This window comes from Schistocerca americana, chromosome X (genome assembly GCF_021461395.2).
Source record: "Schistocerca americana isolate TAMUIC-IGC-003095 chromosome X, iqSchAmer2.1, whole genome shotgun sequence".
NCBI lineage: Eukaryota > Metazoa > Arthropoda > Insecta > Orthoptera > Acrididae > Schistocerca > Schistocerca americana.
In genome coordinates, this window is record NC_060130.1 from 633,116,856 (window position 1) to 633,135,688 (window position 18,833).

The window sequence follows — 18,833 nt, forward strand, 5'->3', positions numbered from 1 at the left end:
TGAATGCAACGCCAAATGGTGATGGCGATAAAACAAGGTGTGTTTTGGCAAATCTTAGTGGCAAAGTAACGTGAAACGGGCTCTGTAGAGAACAGAGATCGTACCTATCCGAAAAGAGTTCGAACACCAGAAAACACAGAACGAATGAAAAAAAGCGGTAATAGTGTCCGACGAAATCTCAATGCTATTTGTTTGTGGAAAGTGGAAATCAAGAAATCGTCGGGTAGAAATATAATCAGGATGGACCAGCATCTGTATTTTTACAAATTAAATTTTGTGCATGAGTTAATATTTCCAGACGAGCGTTCACGTGTTGAGTTCTCCCGGTGGTTGTGAGGGAAGTCGAATGTTGATTTTCGGTTCCTCAGTTATTTGTTTCTTCAGATGAGGCCTGGTTGTGCCTGTCAGAGTATGTGAACTCACAGAACAGAAACAAGGGTTAATCTCGCGTCAGTCGTATTGTAAAAATTTTCTGCGCCAGTTAAATTTTGCCCATCCTGTATAAACTGGTTCTTTTGTCCCGGCTGATATCGAATAACACGCTCCAGCAAAAATTCGAGCCTCACCTTCATTCTAATTTTAAGAAGAGTTTGTGATCTACTTAGTTGGCGGAGACTACTTTGTATTCTGTCGCGGGTATTTCGACTTAGCTTCCACGTAGATTAAAATCTATCTGAAGAAACATAGGTACAGCGACAGATAGCTGAAATACCCCGTTCTCCATCGCTGACGTTTAAAAAAGGCCTTACTGGGCCCTAATGGCCGTTTTGTTGTGTGTGTTGCAGAGTCGCCACCATTGTCGATTTGCTTGCGACATGCTACAGCGCTGCAGAGTATGCGTGCGCAGTGTGGTCCAAATCCACCCAATCAAACACAGTTGCTACGAGCTAAACGAAACTCTACAAGCTCCTAAGCATAGCACCAGCTACTCATCGTGAAGTACCTGCCATCGCGGAGAGAACAAATCAGGCTCGTGAGGAAAACCATCCATGTCAAACATATTCCAGCAGCCCCAAGGCTGTGGTCCAGAAGTAGTTTCCTGAAGGCCATTGCAAACAACAGCAGCAATGGCAAGGAAATAATAGTGGATTTCTGGACGTGAGAATAACTCTACATCGTCTCTCCCTTCGGAAATCCTCCCACCTCGGCATGAACAGAACTGGATCGTCCGCCTACGTTCTGAAGTTGGAAGCTACAGGAGTTATCTCCAGAAATGTCACTACTCTGAGACTGCGGAGAAGCACAGTCAATGGAATTCTCTACTGGATTGTCAACTATGCCTTGCATCTTGCGCAGATCTGCTTGCAGCTCTGAGCGCAACTGAAGTTGCAAGAATTTGGTCAACAGTAGTGTAACTTGATAATTCCTTCTTTCATTTGTTTTGATGATAATTACCAGGTATTTTATCTGTTTTTGACTCGTATAAATAAATAATTACTGTCGTTAAGAAGCACTCTTCAAGTGGCACCGCGAAGACTCCAGAATCAAACCTACATCATTAATTCAGAGTTTTCTCGCCGAGTAATAGGCAATATTGAGCTATTCTCCATATCTTTTTTGCCACAACGCGCCAGTAATGGATATACTTAACGCGCTCTACACTTCTGGAACGGTGAAAAATTAACAAAAATAAGGGTTTCTGATTCTCAAACGAATGGACATTTTATTATTCACAGTGCATCATTACTGACCTATAACAAAACATTATAAATAATTTTACTTACAACGCCTGATACTGAAATATTGTACGATTCAGTAAGAACTTTAGGGTAAAATATTTTATATATTTATGTCCCCCACCAGAATCAAACTAGTCGCCCATCATTTGATCAAGATGTCAACACACTGTACATTACTTAACAACCTACTGAAATTTGCAGTTATCACAAATGGGAAGCATATGTTTTAGTACGCCAACTATTTATGCCACAGACAAAAGCAAATGAGGTAGTAATATAAGAAGATATAAGAAAACATTATATTTTAAACAGGAGAGACATTAAGTTTGCGCAGAGAGATGTGTTGTGTCATGAATGGTACTCAGACTAGATTCTTATGATGTAAAACATGTAAATAGACTGTCGCTTGATAACTGGCGAAGAAAAAAATGGCTCTGAGAACTATGAGACTTAACATCTGAGGCCATCAGTCCCCTAGAACTTCAGAACTAGTTAACCTAACTAACCTAAGAACATCACACACATCCATGCCCGAGGCAGGATTCGAACCTGAGACCGTAGCGGTCGCACGGTTCCAGACGACGCGCCTAGAACCGCTCGGCCACACCGGCCGGCCCAACCGGCGAAGAATCCGGTAACAACGTACATAAATAAAAAGATTTGAAGCCAACCGAAGTGATCTCTCCTCGACGAAGTTTACTGAATCATAACTGCGGCACGCGATAGGAAGTTTTTGGTTACACTGAAACAGTGAGAACTTTTACAGCAGCACGGATACATTCGGAGTAACAGGTGCGCGTATGCCGGTACTTTTGCAAGCGATGAAAATCAGCCAAAAAATTGTTGTAAATAGTCACGAGTGTATGACGATGCTTCCTCGATAAGATAATAAAATAAACACAGACCTGCCTGCCTAACGGACAGTCCTTTCGGTGTATTTAGGTGAACCGTAAACAAAGGAACCTGGATCAAAAATAATCGAGTAGACGAGATAACTTGCGACGACGTAGAGAGAAGGCACGAAATGATCCTGATAGCGCCGACCAATTACAGTTGTGCCTTCGAAATACGGTAATACTAAAAAAGAACGACTGAAGTGAGGGAATACTCACAGGCCTTGGAAGACGCCTCGGAGACTCCGTTGCGCTCCAGCTTGGCGAGCAGCTGCACGTAGAAGACGCTGTAGGAGTTGATGACCCCGAAGATGATGCCATTGCAGAGGAAGCTGGCGGCGACGATGAAGAGCGGGCGCGGGCGCGAGCACTCGCCGGCGCCGGCCTGCACGTGCTGCGGCTGCTCCTGCGCCTCCACCTGCAGCTGCTCCCTTGCCGCCATCGCGCACCACACTGCCGCTTCCCGGCCGTCGGCTCCCCGTCCCTCTCGCCCCACCCCCGCCACCGGGTCACGTGGCCCGCTCGGCGCGCGCATCGAGCGGCAGCGAGGCTGACCTTCCGCACGCCGTCTCGCCACTGGCCGACCTGTACCGGGCATCGCTTCCTTGCCTGCGAGCGCTGCAAAATGTGTGACTGGGTACTCGGTAAAAATTCGCCCACAGCTCCTAGCGCTGTAGATAGAACTCTCAGAAAAGAAACAATTCACGATGTTTATATCTACATCTGGAAGGTTTCAGATAGATTATATAATGGTAAGACAGAGATTTAGGATCCAGGTTTTAAATTGTAAGACATTTCCAGGGGCAGATGTGGACTCTGACCACAATCTATTGGTTATGAACTGTAGATTAAAACTGAAGAAACTGCAAAAAGGTGGGAATTTAGGGAGATGGGACTTGGATAAACTGAAAGAACCAGAGGTTGTACAGAGTTTCAGAGACAGCATAAGGGAACAATTGACAGGAATGTGGAGAAGAAATACAGTAGAAGAAGAATGTGTAGCTTTGAGGAACGAAATAGTGAAGGCAGCAGAGGATGAAGTAGGTAAAAAGACGAGGGCTAGTAGAAATACATGGATAACAGAAGAGATACTGAATTTAATTGATGAAAGGAGAAAACACAAAAATGTGGTAAGTGAAGCAGGCAAAAAGGAATACAAACGTCTCAAAAACGAGATCGTCAGGAAGCGCAAAATGGCTAAGCAGGGATGGCTAGAGGACAAATGTAAGGATTTAGAGGCTTATCAAAAATGGTTCAAATGGCTCTGAGCACTATGCGACTTAACTTCTGAGGTCATCAGTCGCCTAGAACTTAGAACTAATTAAACCTAACTAACCTAAGGACATCACATACATCCATGCCCGAGGCAGGATTCGAACCTGCGACCGTAGCGGTCGCCCGGCTCCAGACTGCAGCGCCTAGAACCGCACGGCCACTCCGGCCGGCAGAGGCTTATCTCGCGAGGGATAAGATAGATACTGCCTACAGGAAAATTAAAGAGACCTTTGCAGAAAGGAGAACCACTTGCATGAATATCAAGAGCTCAGATGGAAACCCAGTTCTAAGCAAAGCAGGGAAAGCAGAAAGGTGGAAGGAGTATATAGGGGTTCTATACAGGGGCGATGTCCTTGAGGACAATATTATGGAAATGGAAGTGGATGTAGATGAAGATGAAATGGAAGATATGATACTGCGTGAAGAGTTTGACAGAGCACTGAAAGATCTAAGTCGAAACAAGGCCCCGGGAGTAGACAACATTCCATTAGAACTACTGACAGCCTTGGGAGAGCCAGTCCTGACAAAACTCTACCATCTAGTGAGCAAGTGTATGAGACAGGCGAAATTCCATAAGACTTCAAGAAGAATGTAATAATTCCAATCCCAAAGAAAGCAGGTGTTGACAGATGTGAAAATTACCGAACTATCAGTTTAATAAGTCACAGCTGCAAAATACTAACGCGAATTCTTTACAGACGAATGGAAAAACTGGTAGAAGCCGACCTCGGGGTAGATCAGTTTGGATTCCGTAGAAATCTTGGAACACGTGAGGCGATACTGACCCTACGACTTATCATAGAAGAAAGATTAAGGAAAGGCAAACCTACGTTTCTAGCATTTGTAGACTTAGAGAAAGCTTTTGACAATGTTGATTGAAATACTCTCTTTCAAATTCTAAAGATGTCAGGGGTAAAATACAGGGAGCGAAAGGCTGTTTACAATTTGTACAGAAAGCAGATGGCAGTTATAAGAGTCGAGGCGACATGAAAGGGAAGCAGTTGTTGGGAAGGGAGTGAGACAGGGTTGTAGCTCTCCCCGATGCTATTCAGTCTGTATATTGAGCAAGCAGTAAAGGAAACGATAGAAAAGTTCGGAGTAGGTATTAAAATCCATGGAGAAGAAATAAAAACTTTGAGGTTCGCCGTTGACATTGTAATTGTGTCAGAGACAACAAAGGACTTGGAAGAGCAGTTCAATGGAATGGACTGTGTCTTGAAAGGAGGGTATAAGATGAACATCAACAAAAGCAAAACGAGGATAATGGAATGTAGTCGAATTAAGTTGGGTGACGCTGAGGGAATTAAATTAGGAAATGTGACACTTCAAGTAGTAAAGGAGTTTTGCTATTTGGGGAGCAAAATAACTGATGATGGTCGAAGTAGAGAGGATATAAAATGTAGACTGGCAATGGCAAGGAAAGCGTTTCTGAAGAAGAGAAATTTGTTAACATCGAGTATTTGTATGGACTGTAGACACGTATGGTAGTGAAACGTGGACAATAAATAGTTTGGACAAGAAGAGAATAGAAGCTTTTGAAATATGGTGCTGCAGAAGAATTCTGAAGATTGGATGGGTAGATCACGTAACTAATGAGGAAGTATTGAATAGAATTGGAAAGAAGAGGATTTTGTGGCACAACTTGACTAGAAGAAGGGATCGGTCGGTAGGACATGTTCTGAGGCATCAAGGGATCACCAATTTAGCACTGGAGGCCAGCGTGGGGGGGTAAAAATCGTAGAGGGAGACCAAGAGATGAGTACACTAAGCAGATTCAGAAGGATGTAGGCTTCTGTAGGTAGTGGGAGATGAAGAAGCTTGCACAGGATAGAGTAGCATGGAGAGCTGCATCAAACCAGTCTCTGGACTGAAGACCACAACAACAACAACATATCTACATCTAAACGCTGCGAATCACTGTTAAGTGCACGGCAGCCAAAACCCAAGCGGTCCTGGTTGGTCATTCTATGTTCATTAGCCTGAAATATCGGGAATCCGTGCAATCTTTAATCCTGAATGACATAAATACCAACTGCTCTTCCTCAACAACGAGTCCATGAGCAATAATAGGTGAAACGCTAAACTGGGCTGAACACATAGCTGCAATGTCCGTGAAGGCATCAACATCTCTCCGTGCCCTACAAAAATATAAATAGCTCTTTCCTTTTGACGTAAAAAAGAAACTTGTACGGCGGCTTATTGTTGATTACTCCGATGACATCTTGCAACGTATTTTTCAGGAAACCTTACGGCGCCTAGAACTAGTGATTCTTTTTATTGTGCTTATTTCGTCTCGAGCTGCCCAGGTATTTGGCCGATTACATTGTTATATAATACAGGATGTATCAAAAGGTAAGGTCAATCCTTGATGATATAACAGAGAACTTTATCATCTACAAAAAAAGTTACTACAAATCTTCCGTATTCGTCAGCGTTCTGGCGTTACGTATGCAACACAGGCCGCCTGATTACTGAGGCCAAGCGGTTCTAGGCGTTACAGTCTGGAACCGCGCGACCGCTACGGTCGCAGGTTCGAATCCTGCCTCGGGCATGGATGTGTGTGATGTCCTTAGGTTAGTTTGGTTTAAGTAGTTCTAAGCTCTAGGGGACTGATGACCAGAGCAGTTAAGTCCCATAGTGCTCAGAGCTATTTGAACCATTTTGAACCAAATTCCTGCTGACGATTCACCTCTGTCGCCGTGTGAATCTTTGCAACGATCTCGTCCTTACTTGTTATCTCCGATCTGTACGCTTTCTCTTTGGTAAACCCCAGAGATAGAAGTTCATTGGTGTCAGATCGGGGAACCGTGCTAGCCCAGGAATGGGGCCGCCCCTTCCAATTCATGTAGCTGGAAACTGGTCGTCCAACCATTGTCGTACCCGTAGTTGGACATGTGCTGCAGCACCGTCTAGTTGACACCGCAGATGTTTTCTTGTGGAAGGGGCGTTTCAACCAGTATTATCAGAAGCACACCTTCTAAGAAATTCAGGTAATCAGCACGCCATTCTGTCGTCCGAAGGTACCTGCCCACGCATAACACTGAATGTTGTTTGGAATGAGGCGGAACGAGTTACATGACCATTCTTGTCAACATAGATGTGTAAGTAATGTCCGTTCGAAAGACCATCTCTTTTTAGTCTTGACTCGTCAGTCCGAAAAATAGATTCACGAAATCTGATTGGTCATTAATCAGCTGAAATAGCCGCTGATAATATGCGAGACGATATCCATGATCTTGTGGCTTTAATTCTTGCACGGTGTTCAGATGCTACGGATGAAATCCTTGCCGCTGAAGTTCTTGCCAAACGGATGATTGAGGGAGTCCTGGATCCCCTGTATACCGATAAATGGACGTGCTTCCACAGTATCAAGAATCTCTCCTTCACGATCGTGAACATGTCTTGGTCGACCATCATGATGCGTAGGTTGTAGCAGTCCTGTATCCACCATGCGCTGAAGAAGCGCTTCAAATATCCGTCTCCTTGGATGGCGTCGTTGCGGAAATCTCTCTCGGTATTCTGTTTTAGCCGCATTACCATTACAGAAACCGTAAGCAAAGTACAAGTTCCGGTATTCCTCGTTACTAAAAGTTGTGGATGTTCGTACACGGAATTCACTTTTGCAAATGATAGCTTCAGTCGTCTTGTCCAGAATCACACAAGACTAAACAAAAGAAACACAGTATTAGTAACATTTAATGCTGTACTTAGATACAGAGGCGTACATAAATGGCAGCTAAAGGAAATCACGCGATGGCACGATGGCTGGCAACGTATGACATTTAGTATGGCGTGCAAACAAGCCATATCTTAACCACTTTTTCTGTACGAGGACAAACACACAAGTAAGATGAGAAAAGCGTTTACTGATATTAGCGTTCAAAAGAAAGAGAAACTCCCCATTTTGGAGTGACGAATGCGGAGAAATTTTATTAAATTTTTTTGTTGCAAATAAGGTCGTGTATCATTTCATCAAGGAGTGACCTTAACTTTTGATATACCCTGTATATCACAATTACATAAAATTTATTTTGTTAATAAAGCAATTTCGATAAATCTCAACATTTATTAGCTACAAATAATCACTACAAATAACATAAACATATAAACATTCTTATTCTTCAGATGAGGATGTTAAAAGTGGCAATCGTTTTTCACTGCAGTAAGTTTTACAGGTTTCATCACTGGAATTAAATAACTTATCGGTCAAGAGATTAGCACTGTACAACAATAATCAATAATTAAAAAATTATTAAATTGCTGCATACAGTTTCTTCTGCTGATAGCAGTTGCTGGTATGCACCTGTAGGTGGAACAGGTGATGATCAGCTGGGTTCGATATATCTGTGACACCCGACTCTTTATCATATTTCACCATCTTTTATGCACAGCCATCCCGACTATGTACAGACAAGCGCAGACATTTCCATACACTCTGTCTTGTCTACTGTGTTAACAACGTGCCCTGTCCCTTAAATCTCTCCTCGACCTCAACAGTCTTGTCTTAACAATATAGCAGAACCACTCGTTTCCATCAGAGCAAAATCTTTTCCCTCCTCCTTTATCAATCAGCCGCTTTCTCGAAGTCCTTTATAGTATCTGACTCTAGAATGACCTCTGTCATTGTATCAGAAAACTGAATAACATCTCCTCCAGCTTCAAAGGTCAGTTAATGACATATCTAATGAGGCAACAATAATGTTTACCTATGTCCCTGTACGCACTCGTTACTCCATTACATCCTTCTTTCCAGTCATATCTTCCTCATTTCCCACTGCTCTTGGCTAGTGCTGTCTATCTACATTTATTTTCTTCAGAACTCGCTATGGCACAAAATATCACTTTGTGTACCTATAAATACATTTTGTATCTGCCACTATAACTATTGTTATTATCATTATTATTATTAGTTGCAGCAGCAGCAGTAGTAGCACTACTAGTATCAACTTTATTAGTTCTTAGTCAGTAAAATTTATTCATATTGTCTCTACATACATTAAAACCATTTTAATTCTATTTTATTACTATTTGGAATATTAAAAGTGTTGTTATAGCTAACCGATTATAGGTTAAAATGATACTGTATAAAAAAATACTGAATGATTGAAACCCAAGTCCGAGGTAAGAGCCAGCCTGGAGACCCTAATCCTGTCGCATTAAATAAATAAATAAATAAAAATAAATACTCCCCATTTTAGCACTTATTAGGGCTTCTTCCCATTTTATTTGCATATGGAGTCAGGCGCGGATCCAAGCGCTGGGTCATTACCCTCCTCCAGAGAAAAATTTATCCAACACATTTATATCGTTAAATTCGTAATTTTCCAAACTTACAAACCAATTTTTGGTAAATAACGTAGCATGAAAAACAACTGTCTCGAAAATGGTGAGGAATTTCGCTTTTTAGCCGGCCGAGGTAGCCGAGCGGTTCTAGACGCTACAGTCTGGAACCGCGCGATCGCTACGGTCGCAGGTTCGAATCCTGCCTCGCGCATGGATGTCTGTGACGTCCTTAGGTTAGTTAGGTTTAAGTAGTTCTAAGTTCTAGGGGACTGATGACCTCAGCAGTTAAGTCCCATAGTGCTCAGAGCCATTTGAACCAATTCCGCTTTTTAGTTGCTTGCCTGAGAGATGCGCTGGCGGACTGACAGGCTGCAGGAAACATTCCAGCCACTGAAGGCGCCCATTCACATGGTGCCTACAACAAATCCTGCATGGTCTTGCGTTCAGTCAAGTTGAGCAGGGCAAGACAGAAAGAGAAAGATCTTCCACCAAGGAAAACATTACGCAGAGATTGACCTTTCCCGAACATAGCTGTATTTCTAGATTTCCGGTAAGCGGTTGACACGGTGCCCCATTGCAGACTGTTAACGAAGGTCCGAGCATACGGAATAGGTTCCCAGATACGTTAGCGGCTCGAAGACTTCTTAAGTAATAGAACCTAGTGCATTGTCCTCGACAGATAGTGTTCATCATGAACAAGGATGTCATCAAGAGTGCCCAAGGGAAGTGTGATCCAACCGCTCTTATTTTCTCTCTATATATATATATTCTAACGGAAGGGTGAGCAGCTGCAGCAATTTATGGTTGCTTGTTGACGTCACTGTGGTGTCGTTGTTGAGTGACCGTAGGAGGATGCAGGATGACTTAAAGAGTATTTCCAATTTGTACGGTGAATGGCAGCGTGCTCTAAATGTAAAAAAATGTTAGTTAATATAGACGAGTAAGAAAAACAATCATGTAACGTTCGAATACAGCATTGGTAGGGTGCTGTTTTACACAGTCTCATCTGCTAAATAGCTAGTCGTAACGTTGCAAAACCAGATGGCAGTTATAAGAGTCGAGGGACATGAAAGGGAAGCAGTTGTTGGGAAGGGAGTAAGACAGGGTTGTAGCCTCTCCCCGATGTTATTCAATCTGTATATTGAGCAAGCAGTAAAGGAAACAAAAGAAAAATTCGGAGTAGGTATTAAAATCCATGGAGAAGAAATAAAAACTTTGAGGTTCGCCGATGACATTGTAATTCTGTCAGAGACAGCAAAGGACTTGGAAGAGCAGTTCAGTGGAATGGATAGCGTCTTGAAAGGAGGATATAAGATGAACATCAACAAAAGCAAAACAAGGATAATGGAATGTAGTCGAATTAAGTCGGGCGATGCTGAGGGAATTAGATTAGGAAATGAGACACTTAAAGTAGTAAGGGGGTTTTGCTATTTGGGGAGCAAAATAACTGATGATGGTCGAAGTAGAGAGGATATAAAATGTAGACTGGCAATGGCAAGGAAAGCGTTTCTGAAGAAGAGAAATTTGTTAACATCGAGTATAGATTTAAGTGTCAGGAAGTCATTTCTGAAAGTATTTGTATGGAGTGTAGCCATGTATGGAAGTGAAACATGGACGATAAATAGTTTGGACAAGAAGAGAATAGAAGCTTTCGAAATGTGGTGCTACAGAAGAATGCTGAAGATTAGATGGGTAGATCACATAACTAATGAGGAAGTATTGAATAGGATTGGGGAGAAGAGAAGTTTGTGGCACAACTTGACCAGAAGAAGGGACCGGTTGGTAGGACATGTTCTGAGGCATCAAGGGATCACCAATTTAGTATTGGAGGGCAGCGTTGGGGGTAAAAATCGTAGAGGGAGACCAAGAGATGAATACACTAAACAGATTCAGAAGGATGTAGGTTGCAGTAGGTACTGGGAGATGAAGAAGCTTGCACAGGGTAGAGTAGCATGGAGAGCTGCATCAAACCAGTCTCAGGACTGAAGACCACAACAACAACAACAACGTTGCAAAGGGATACCAAACGGAACGAGTATGTCAGGCTGGTAATAGGGAAGGCGAATGGCCAACTTTTTTATTGGAAGAATATTGGGAAAGTGTAGCTCATCTATAAAAGGAACGACGTATAGAACGTTAGTGCGACCCATTCCCGAGTACTGCTCGTGTGTTTGTGATCCCCTCATCATTTCATCATTATCATTTGTGACAGTGGCTAGATTGGATTGTTTAAAAATTGGTCTGTGTAAAAATTGGGACTTTGCACGGAGGCTGATGACAGCGCAGTTGAGCGCCTCACAAACCAGACATCGTCATTGATACATGATGGTCCCCTGGACGTTAGAAAAGGCGGGACATGGTTCTTAATACGGTGTGTAACCACCACGGACGGTAATTCATGCTCTGCAACGTACTGCCCTGCGGGCCACAAGGTTCGTAAGGATTTCTTGTGGTAGGGCGTTCCATTCCTCTGCCAGCGCGTTTGACAACTGCCGAATAGTCGTTGGTGCATGTGGATCTGCTGCAATACGCCTCCCCAACGCATCCCACTCGTGCTCGATGGAATATAAGTTGGGGGAACAGTCAGGCCGGTCTATAAGCCGAATATCCTCTCGTTCCACGAGTTACCCACCTGCTCTGTCCGATGTGGTCGCACAGTGTCATCAATAAAGATGAAGTCAGGGCCAAATAACAACGTTGACCGGTGAGTGAACCCTGGTCACAGAGTTGGAGGTCTGTACCTCCCATTCCATAACACCTGGACCACCAAAACGATCATGTTCTACTCTGTTCCTCGATGCATCACATGTCCAATCGCTCAAGATGTGAGGGTCCGTCCAGAATAACAGTGCCGACAAGATCGGCTCTCATCCAAGGAGAGCACGTGACATCACTCGTCGTTGGTCCAGTTCCTTTGCTCTTGGCATTATCGCAAACGGTGGCGCAGATGTGTGGGTGTGAACGAAATACAACGCACTGATCTTCGGGGAAAGAGATGACTCCTGTGCAGCCGCTATCCCCTGTGGAACGTGAGACTGTGTACCACGCAGCTCTGTTAAATGTGGTTGTAATTGTACCCGCTGTTTGACGTGGATTCGTTCTTGCCTGTTGCGCAATGTAGCTGTCATTTGCTGCCGTAATAGACCGTGGACGTCCACCTTCTCTCCTTAGCGCCGCAGTTCCTTTGGTTTGGAACGCACCCCATTCACATGAAACAATGCTGTGAGCAATACCAAACTCCTGGACTAACTCGTCACACTTCGTCCTTCGAAGTTTCCCGATGATTATTCCGCTGTGAAGTCACCCAAATGTTGTCTCCAGGCCATCTTGTAATGAATAACACTACCAAGGTACACTGTTAATACTCAATGATTGACACACACTGTCTTTTTCCCGTTCCTTCAACTGTCTCGTGTTGCAGATCGAGCCCCATTTGGCTCTGTAGTCATGCTCACCTCACGTCATGTGATGTCCATCTTTCTGTGCACGGCTGGGAGACCTCTGGCAACATGCTTCCGCACTTAATTTAATTTCATCGAGTAATTAATGTTGTGTTGGCAGAAGATGTCCGTGTTACTAGTGGGGGCCGAAATGCACGCGTTTTAGCTCACGCAGGCTGGCGTGAGGAGGGAAGAACTATACTGACGTGAGGCCTGGAACAAGACAAGGAATTAGAATTCAGAAAGCGGACGTAATTAGTTTCATACTTAACTTTAATCCATTAATGATGAACGTCGCTCTTGACGGTACATGATTCACAATATTATCTGTTCAGATATAATAAGTAGAGTAAGTGAATTTGGCGCCTTGCTAGGTCGTAGCAAATGACGTAGCTGAAGGCTATGCTGAACTGTCGTCTCTGCAAATGAGAGCATATGTAGACAGTGAACCATCGCTAGCAAAGTTGGTTGTACAACTGGGCCGAGTGCTAGGGAGTCTCTCTAGACCAGACCTGCCGTGTGGCGGCGCTCGGTCTGCAATCACTGATAGTGGCGACACGCGGGTCCGACTTATACTAACGGACGCGGCCGATTTAAATGCTACCACCTAGCAAGTGTAGTGTCTGGCGGTGACACCGCAATTAATATGTTGTTTTAGTTCATTTATCTCGCTTTAAGTTTTTCAGAGCAGTGTCTATAAATTGTAAAGTATGTTGCACTATAGGACTCATTACAATCATTCGACAGCTAATCGTTAAATGTAACACAATCATCTAACGAACAAAATGTTCGAAACCCATAATGACAAGAAACAATCAGATGTTTAAAAATGTGTCATGAATTCCAGTTTTGGGTGGATTTTACAGAAAATATTTTATCACGCAACCAAAGAACCATGGAAAAGTCGTCTACTGACAAAACAGCTTTGTATCTGCAATAAATTTTGAACCCGACACGTACACCAGGATCTTAATCACAAAGAGATCCATAGATTTCCGTATGTTGTGCTTCACTCACTTACCGTATCTTTTCTTTTTTAACCGTTTCCAAGTCGGACACTACCACTCTACAGGGTGATTATAAATAAACTTTCAAATCGCTGTAGAAATAATACCACTGATCAGACTGACGTCAAATTGCGACGGAATATTATCGAAGAAGGGGGAAAACGTATGGCAGAAGAAAAATAAATAGTTACAAAATGTATCAATATATGGCACTGTAAGCATCATAATTTAATAGTGGTCGACTACAAATGACAAATGAATCATACAATAATGCCTAAGTTGTACGTTTGACGTTAAACAAACTCTACTACTCAGTGCGCATGGGTGTACACGTGTGATACTGTTAGTTACGTAAGCCCATCCACCACGCCGAGGTCATATCACATTGGATGGAAAAAATCTGTTTTTGTCTTGAGGCCAAAACCCGCATAAAAAGCATCAATCAGAATCAAATTGGATTATTAATTTCCATGTGACTGGCGCAAAACATGTTCAATATACTGACCACGGTTTTCTGCAACAAGTTGAAATCGAGAAACAGCGTGTTCCATAACTGATCGAAGAGTTTCTGGATTCACGCTCAGAATGTGTTACGCAATGCGTGCCTTCAATTCAGTTAAGTTTGCAAAGGTCTCTCTTGCTGGCAGGTCAGTAGGAGGCAACTCGTGCACATGGGTAATTCTGAATGGATAGCAAAGAAGGATGAAACTTCCTGGCAGATTAAAACTGTGTGCCCGACCGAGACTCGAACTCGGGACCTTTGCCTTTCGCGGACAAGTGCTCAACCAACTGAGCTACCGAAGCACGACTCACGCCCGGTACTCACAGCTTTACTTCTGCCAGTACCTCGTCTCCTACCTTCCAAACTTTACAGAAGCTCTCCTGCGAACCTGCAGAACTAGCACTCCTGAAAGAAAGGATATTGCGGAGACATGGCTTAGCCACAGCCTGGGGGATGTTTCCAGAATGAGATTTTCACTCTGCAGCGGAGTGTGCGCTGATATGAAACTTCCTGGCAGATTAAAACTGTGTGCCCGACCCGAGTTCGAGTCTCGGTCGGGCACACAGTTTTAATCTGCCAGGAAGTTTTATATCAGCGCACACTCCGCTGCAGAGTGAAAATCTCATTCTGGAAGCAAAGAAGGATGTTTCGTAGGATTTTACGCACCGTGCTCACGGGTATGTCCAATGCTCGGGCAATTCTCCGTGCGCTACACGTTTTTCCACCACTACTCGCCTCCTCCTGCAGTGCTATGGCCACTGTTTCCACTGACGTCGAATCAATTCGCTTCCTCCCTGTACCAGGTTGTACACCAAAAAACCCGTCTTTTCGAATTTCCGAATCATTTTCTTCAGACCCATGGCAGTCATTGGACCAACGCCTTTTTTCAAACCCTTTAGCGTCCGGAAGTTCTGCAGAGCGACGTGTGTACAGTCATCATTTTTGTGATACAGCTTTAGAAGCAGAGCGTGATCCTGCACTATGACAGTCATAGCAAACGTCGCAGGTGCAAAAGAAGGAAAAGCCGTGTACTCGGCGCGTTTATACCAACTTCAACGGGTCGTACGCATGACAGGTGTTTTCATTTACGTATTCTGACACATACAGCGCCATCGATTGATCAATTTTCACACTATTTTCTTTATTCTGCCATACGTTTTCCCCCTTCTCCGATAATATTCCGTTGCAATTTGACGTCTTTCTGACTAGTGGTGTTATTTCTACAGCGCTTTGAAAGAAATGCTTAAGCGCCTAAACAAGTCTGTATTTGCCGCGTGAATGATGTCAGATGTATGAGATATAAATATTAAAAAACTTGCATACTTTGCTTACTTTCATTCTATTATATCATATGGGATCATATTCTGGGGCAACTCATCAAACCGAACAAAAGTTTTTAGGGTGCAAAAACGTGTGATAAGAATCATTTGTGGTGTAAATTCAAGAACATCTTGTAGAAACCTGTTCAAGGAACTTGGTATTAAAACCACTGCTTCTCAGTATATTTATTCCTTAATGAAGTTTGTTGCAAGTAATACATCTCGTTTCCAACCAATAGCTCAATACATAGTATCAATACTATGAATGAGAACAATCTACATGAAGACCAAAAATCACTTACCTTGGTCCAAAACGGGGTCCAATATTCAGGAATACACATTTTCAATAAATTACCAGCAACCATTAAAAACTTGGTTTCGGATAATGCATGGTTTAAACAGAGTTTGAAACACTTTTTGATAGGCAACCCTTTCTACTCCATACATTAATATCTTAACAGAGACTGTTAAGCCAGCTTAAGTAAAAATATCTGTTAGATTTCAGTTTTGATAACACTTGGTCACAACAGTCAAGATTAGGTAGTTTGTCTATGACAAATTTATTAATAGTGCATAACAGTGTTTCATTCTGACAGCGTGTTAATTCTGTAAATATTAGCTTTACCAGTTTACTGCATTATATTTACCTATTTCGACTATCTCCTGACAAATGATCAGGGTAGTAAGTATTATATTCAAATATTTTATGTTTTTATGTTATACTTTCTGACATGTTCCACACCCATAAGACTCATCTCATTTTTTGGGTCTATGGAACGAAAACTGAATCTAATCTAATCTAATCTAACCTTAATTATAATCACCCCGTATTTCTGTGTACAGAAATTCTTTGTAAAAAGAGGAATGATTAACTGCTAACTGCAGGAGTAAGCAGAGACTCACGTAGTAATGGCGAAAATCCACGGAGAACACATGATGTGTTCAGATGGTTACTATTCGAACATGTATAGCGGGCCGCCTATGACACGATAGGTAGGGACCGAACTTCGCGAACGCACGATGCGACTTCCCGTGGCGACTTTCACACCTCAGGCATTACAACCAGCCGTGCACCTTGGAGGACACGGCATCGAATTACATGGAACCGTTCACACGGGAGGGGTATCGTGCAACTTACATGTTTCAACTTTACAGAGTTGTTAAGGCTGTTTGGACACGGCTGCCACTTGTACTACGACCTACGCGATAGATCGATACCATACAAGTAGTGCGCTAATAGAGTCGTGCGACTTCTCCTACCGCACGGGTCACAGTAGCTGACACGCTGTGGTTTTGGCTAAAACAGATGGCATCGGTTGAAACTCATTCACTGAAACTGAAGCATTGCAGTCAACAGGAATGGGAACTATGACATGAAAACGGTTCAGAATTGGTGGATCTACAACGTAACGAATATGTCGTGACAAATGGAAATTTGTGCCAGATCGGCATTCGCACCCAGATTTCATGCTTTTCGCACACAATCGCCTTAAAAATTTAGAGCATCCGTGGAGATCTAATACTTTTCGGTACTACTGCTGTCAGCCTCCTATGGGAGAACCTCTGCTTGTAGTTTTAGGACATGAGAAGACGAAAACATCAGTGAGAGCGATGGTTTATTTCCATCCTGTCTAATTGGACTCTCTGCCTTTGGTAGTGATAAAAATGGTTCAAATGGCTCTGAGCACTATGGGACTTAACTTCTGAGGTCATCAGTCCCCTAGAACTTAGAACTACTTAAACCTAACTAACGTAAGGACATCACACACATCCATGCCCGAGGCAAGATTCGAACCTGCGACCGCGCGGTTCCAGACTGAAGCGCCTAGAACCGCTCAGCCACTCCGGCCGGCTTTGGTAGTGATAGGATGATGGCTTACTGAGCTCGGCTGTACATGTCAGTCAACGTCTGCGATGTGGTTAGTGGAAACACGTGAATTAGCTACGAGAAGGTACTGAACTTCACAGATATTGACATACAAGGTGGGTCACATAAGACCTAAAACCCGTTTTATTGCTTGAATATCGAAAGAGGATTTTCAGCAAATGACAGTACGTAGAGGGACACGCAATTTTGTTACTCTGTTAATAATTGTAGCAGTCGTATCAAAAATGGTTCAAATGGCTCTGAGCACTATGGGACTTAACATCTGAGGTCATCAGTCCGCTATAACTTAGAACTAATTAAACCTAACTAACCTAAGGACATCACACACATCCATGCCCGAGGCAAGATTCGAACCTGCGACCGTAGCGGTCGCGCGGTTCCAGACTGAAGCGCCTAGAACCGCTCAGCCACTCCGGCCGGTAGCCGTCGTATAAACCAAGGCTCTGGAGCCAGTATTTTCGTAGTAATAGGGTATAAATTTTTAACGGCGTGCAAATGCTCTTGAAAAAACGAATACGATGATATAATAACTGTTAGTCTTGGCGATGAAACGTTCCGAAAAATAATCTGAGAAATGTGCCGACACTGCTGCAAGTCGGCTGAAATCCGTTATTGCTGTGTAAACACCGTCAAGTGTGGCTGTAATTCCAGGCTCCGTCGTTTCATGGAGTTGTTTACACCGCAATAGAAGACTCATGCTGCTTTACCTCATAATTACAGCACATTTTTAGATAATTTTGCAACGTGTTTCAACGACAGCATTAACAAGCGCTTTATTATTGTACTCGCCCTTTCAGCAGCTTTCGATTGCCTTTAGAACCGTATACTTCACCATAAAAAGACGTACTTGTTTCAGTAGCTTCATTGATAGAAGAGCTACTATTATTAACCAAGTAAGAAAATTGATGACCCTTTGCGTACAATCATTTGCCGAACACCTCGTCAATCGTTCACGATGTAGATGAGGTGTTTCGTCCTATGAGAATCGCCCTGTATGATGCATGGATGTCACAGTAAAAAAAGTGAGAATGCATTGAATCTGTCTTTGTACATATCTCTGTACAACCAAAACAAGATCCTGAAATATGTTTAGAAGATATAGTATATATGGTGGTTTGCAGCTTGCAAATATTGAAAACATGTCACATTAACACATATATACCAACTTAGGCTGGCCAGTTGAGTATATTTTTTTCTTTTTTTTCTTTTTGTTGCCGGAGTAATATCAGCACATACTCATCTTCAACAGTAAGTGGATTACAGGAGACATAATACCTTGTAGAATATGTTTATCTCGAGCGTACAGTGTTACGAATGATCCCATGTGACGGCTATTTTTCCACATCCGATAATTTCACTTGCCTTATATATATATATATATATATATATATATATATATATATATATATATATATATATATATATATATATTTCTTAGCTCCTGCCGAAGACATTTGCTAATAGCATTCACGTATTATCCAATCATATGAGGGTGGTTATCTGGATATATATTACTGATGTTGTCCAGTTGGCAAAGGTGATGTACT

General features: G+C 42.8%; 1 protein-coding gene across 1 annotated transcript in view; it reads right to left on the reverse strand.

Moving 5' to 3' along the window:
• LOC124556216 (monocarboxylate transporter 10) overlaps nt 1-3,107 on the reverse strand; it is a 459,031-nt gene extending 455,924 nt beyond the window's left edge. Inside the window, exon 1 of the mRNA XM_047130204.1 lies at nt 2,792-3,107. Coding sequence (XP_046986160.1) covers nt 2,792-3,107 — 316 coding nt within the window. The remainder of the gene's footprint in view (nt 1-2,791) is intronic.
• Nucleotides 3,108-18,833: the final 15,726 nt, after the last annotated feature.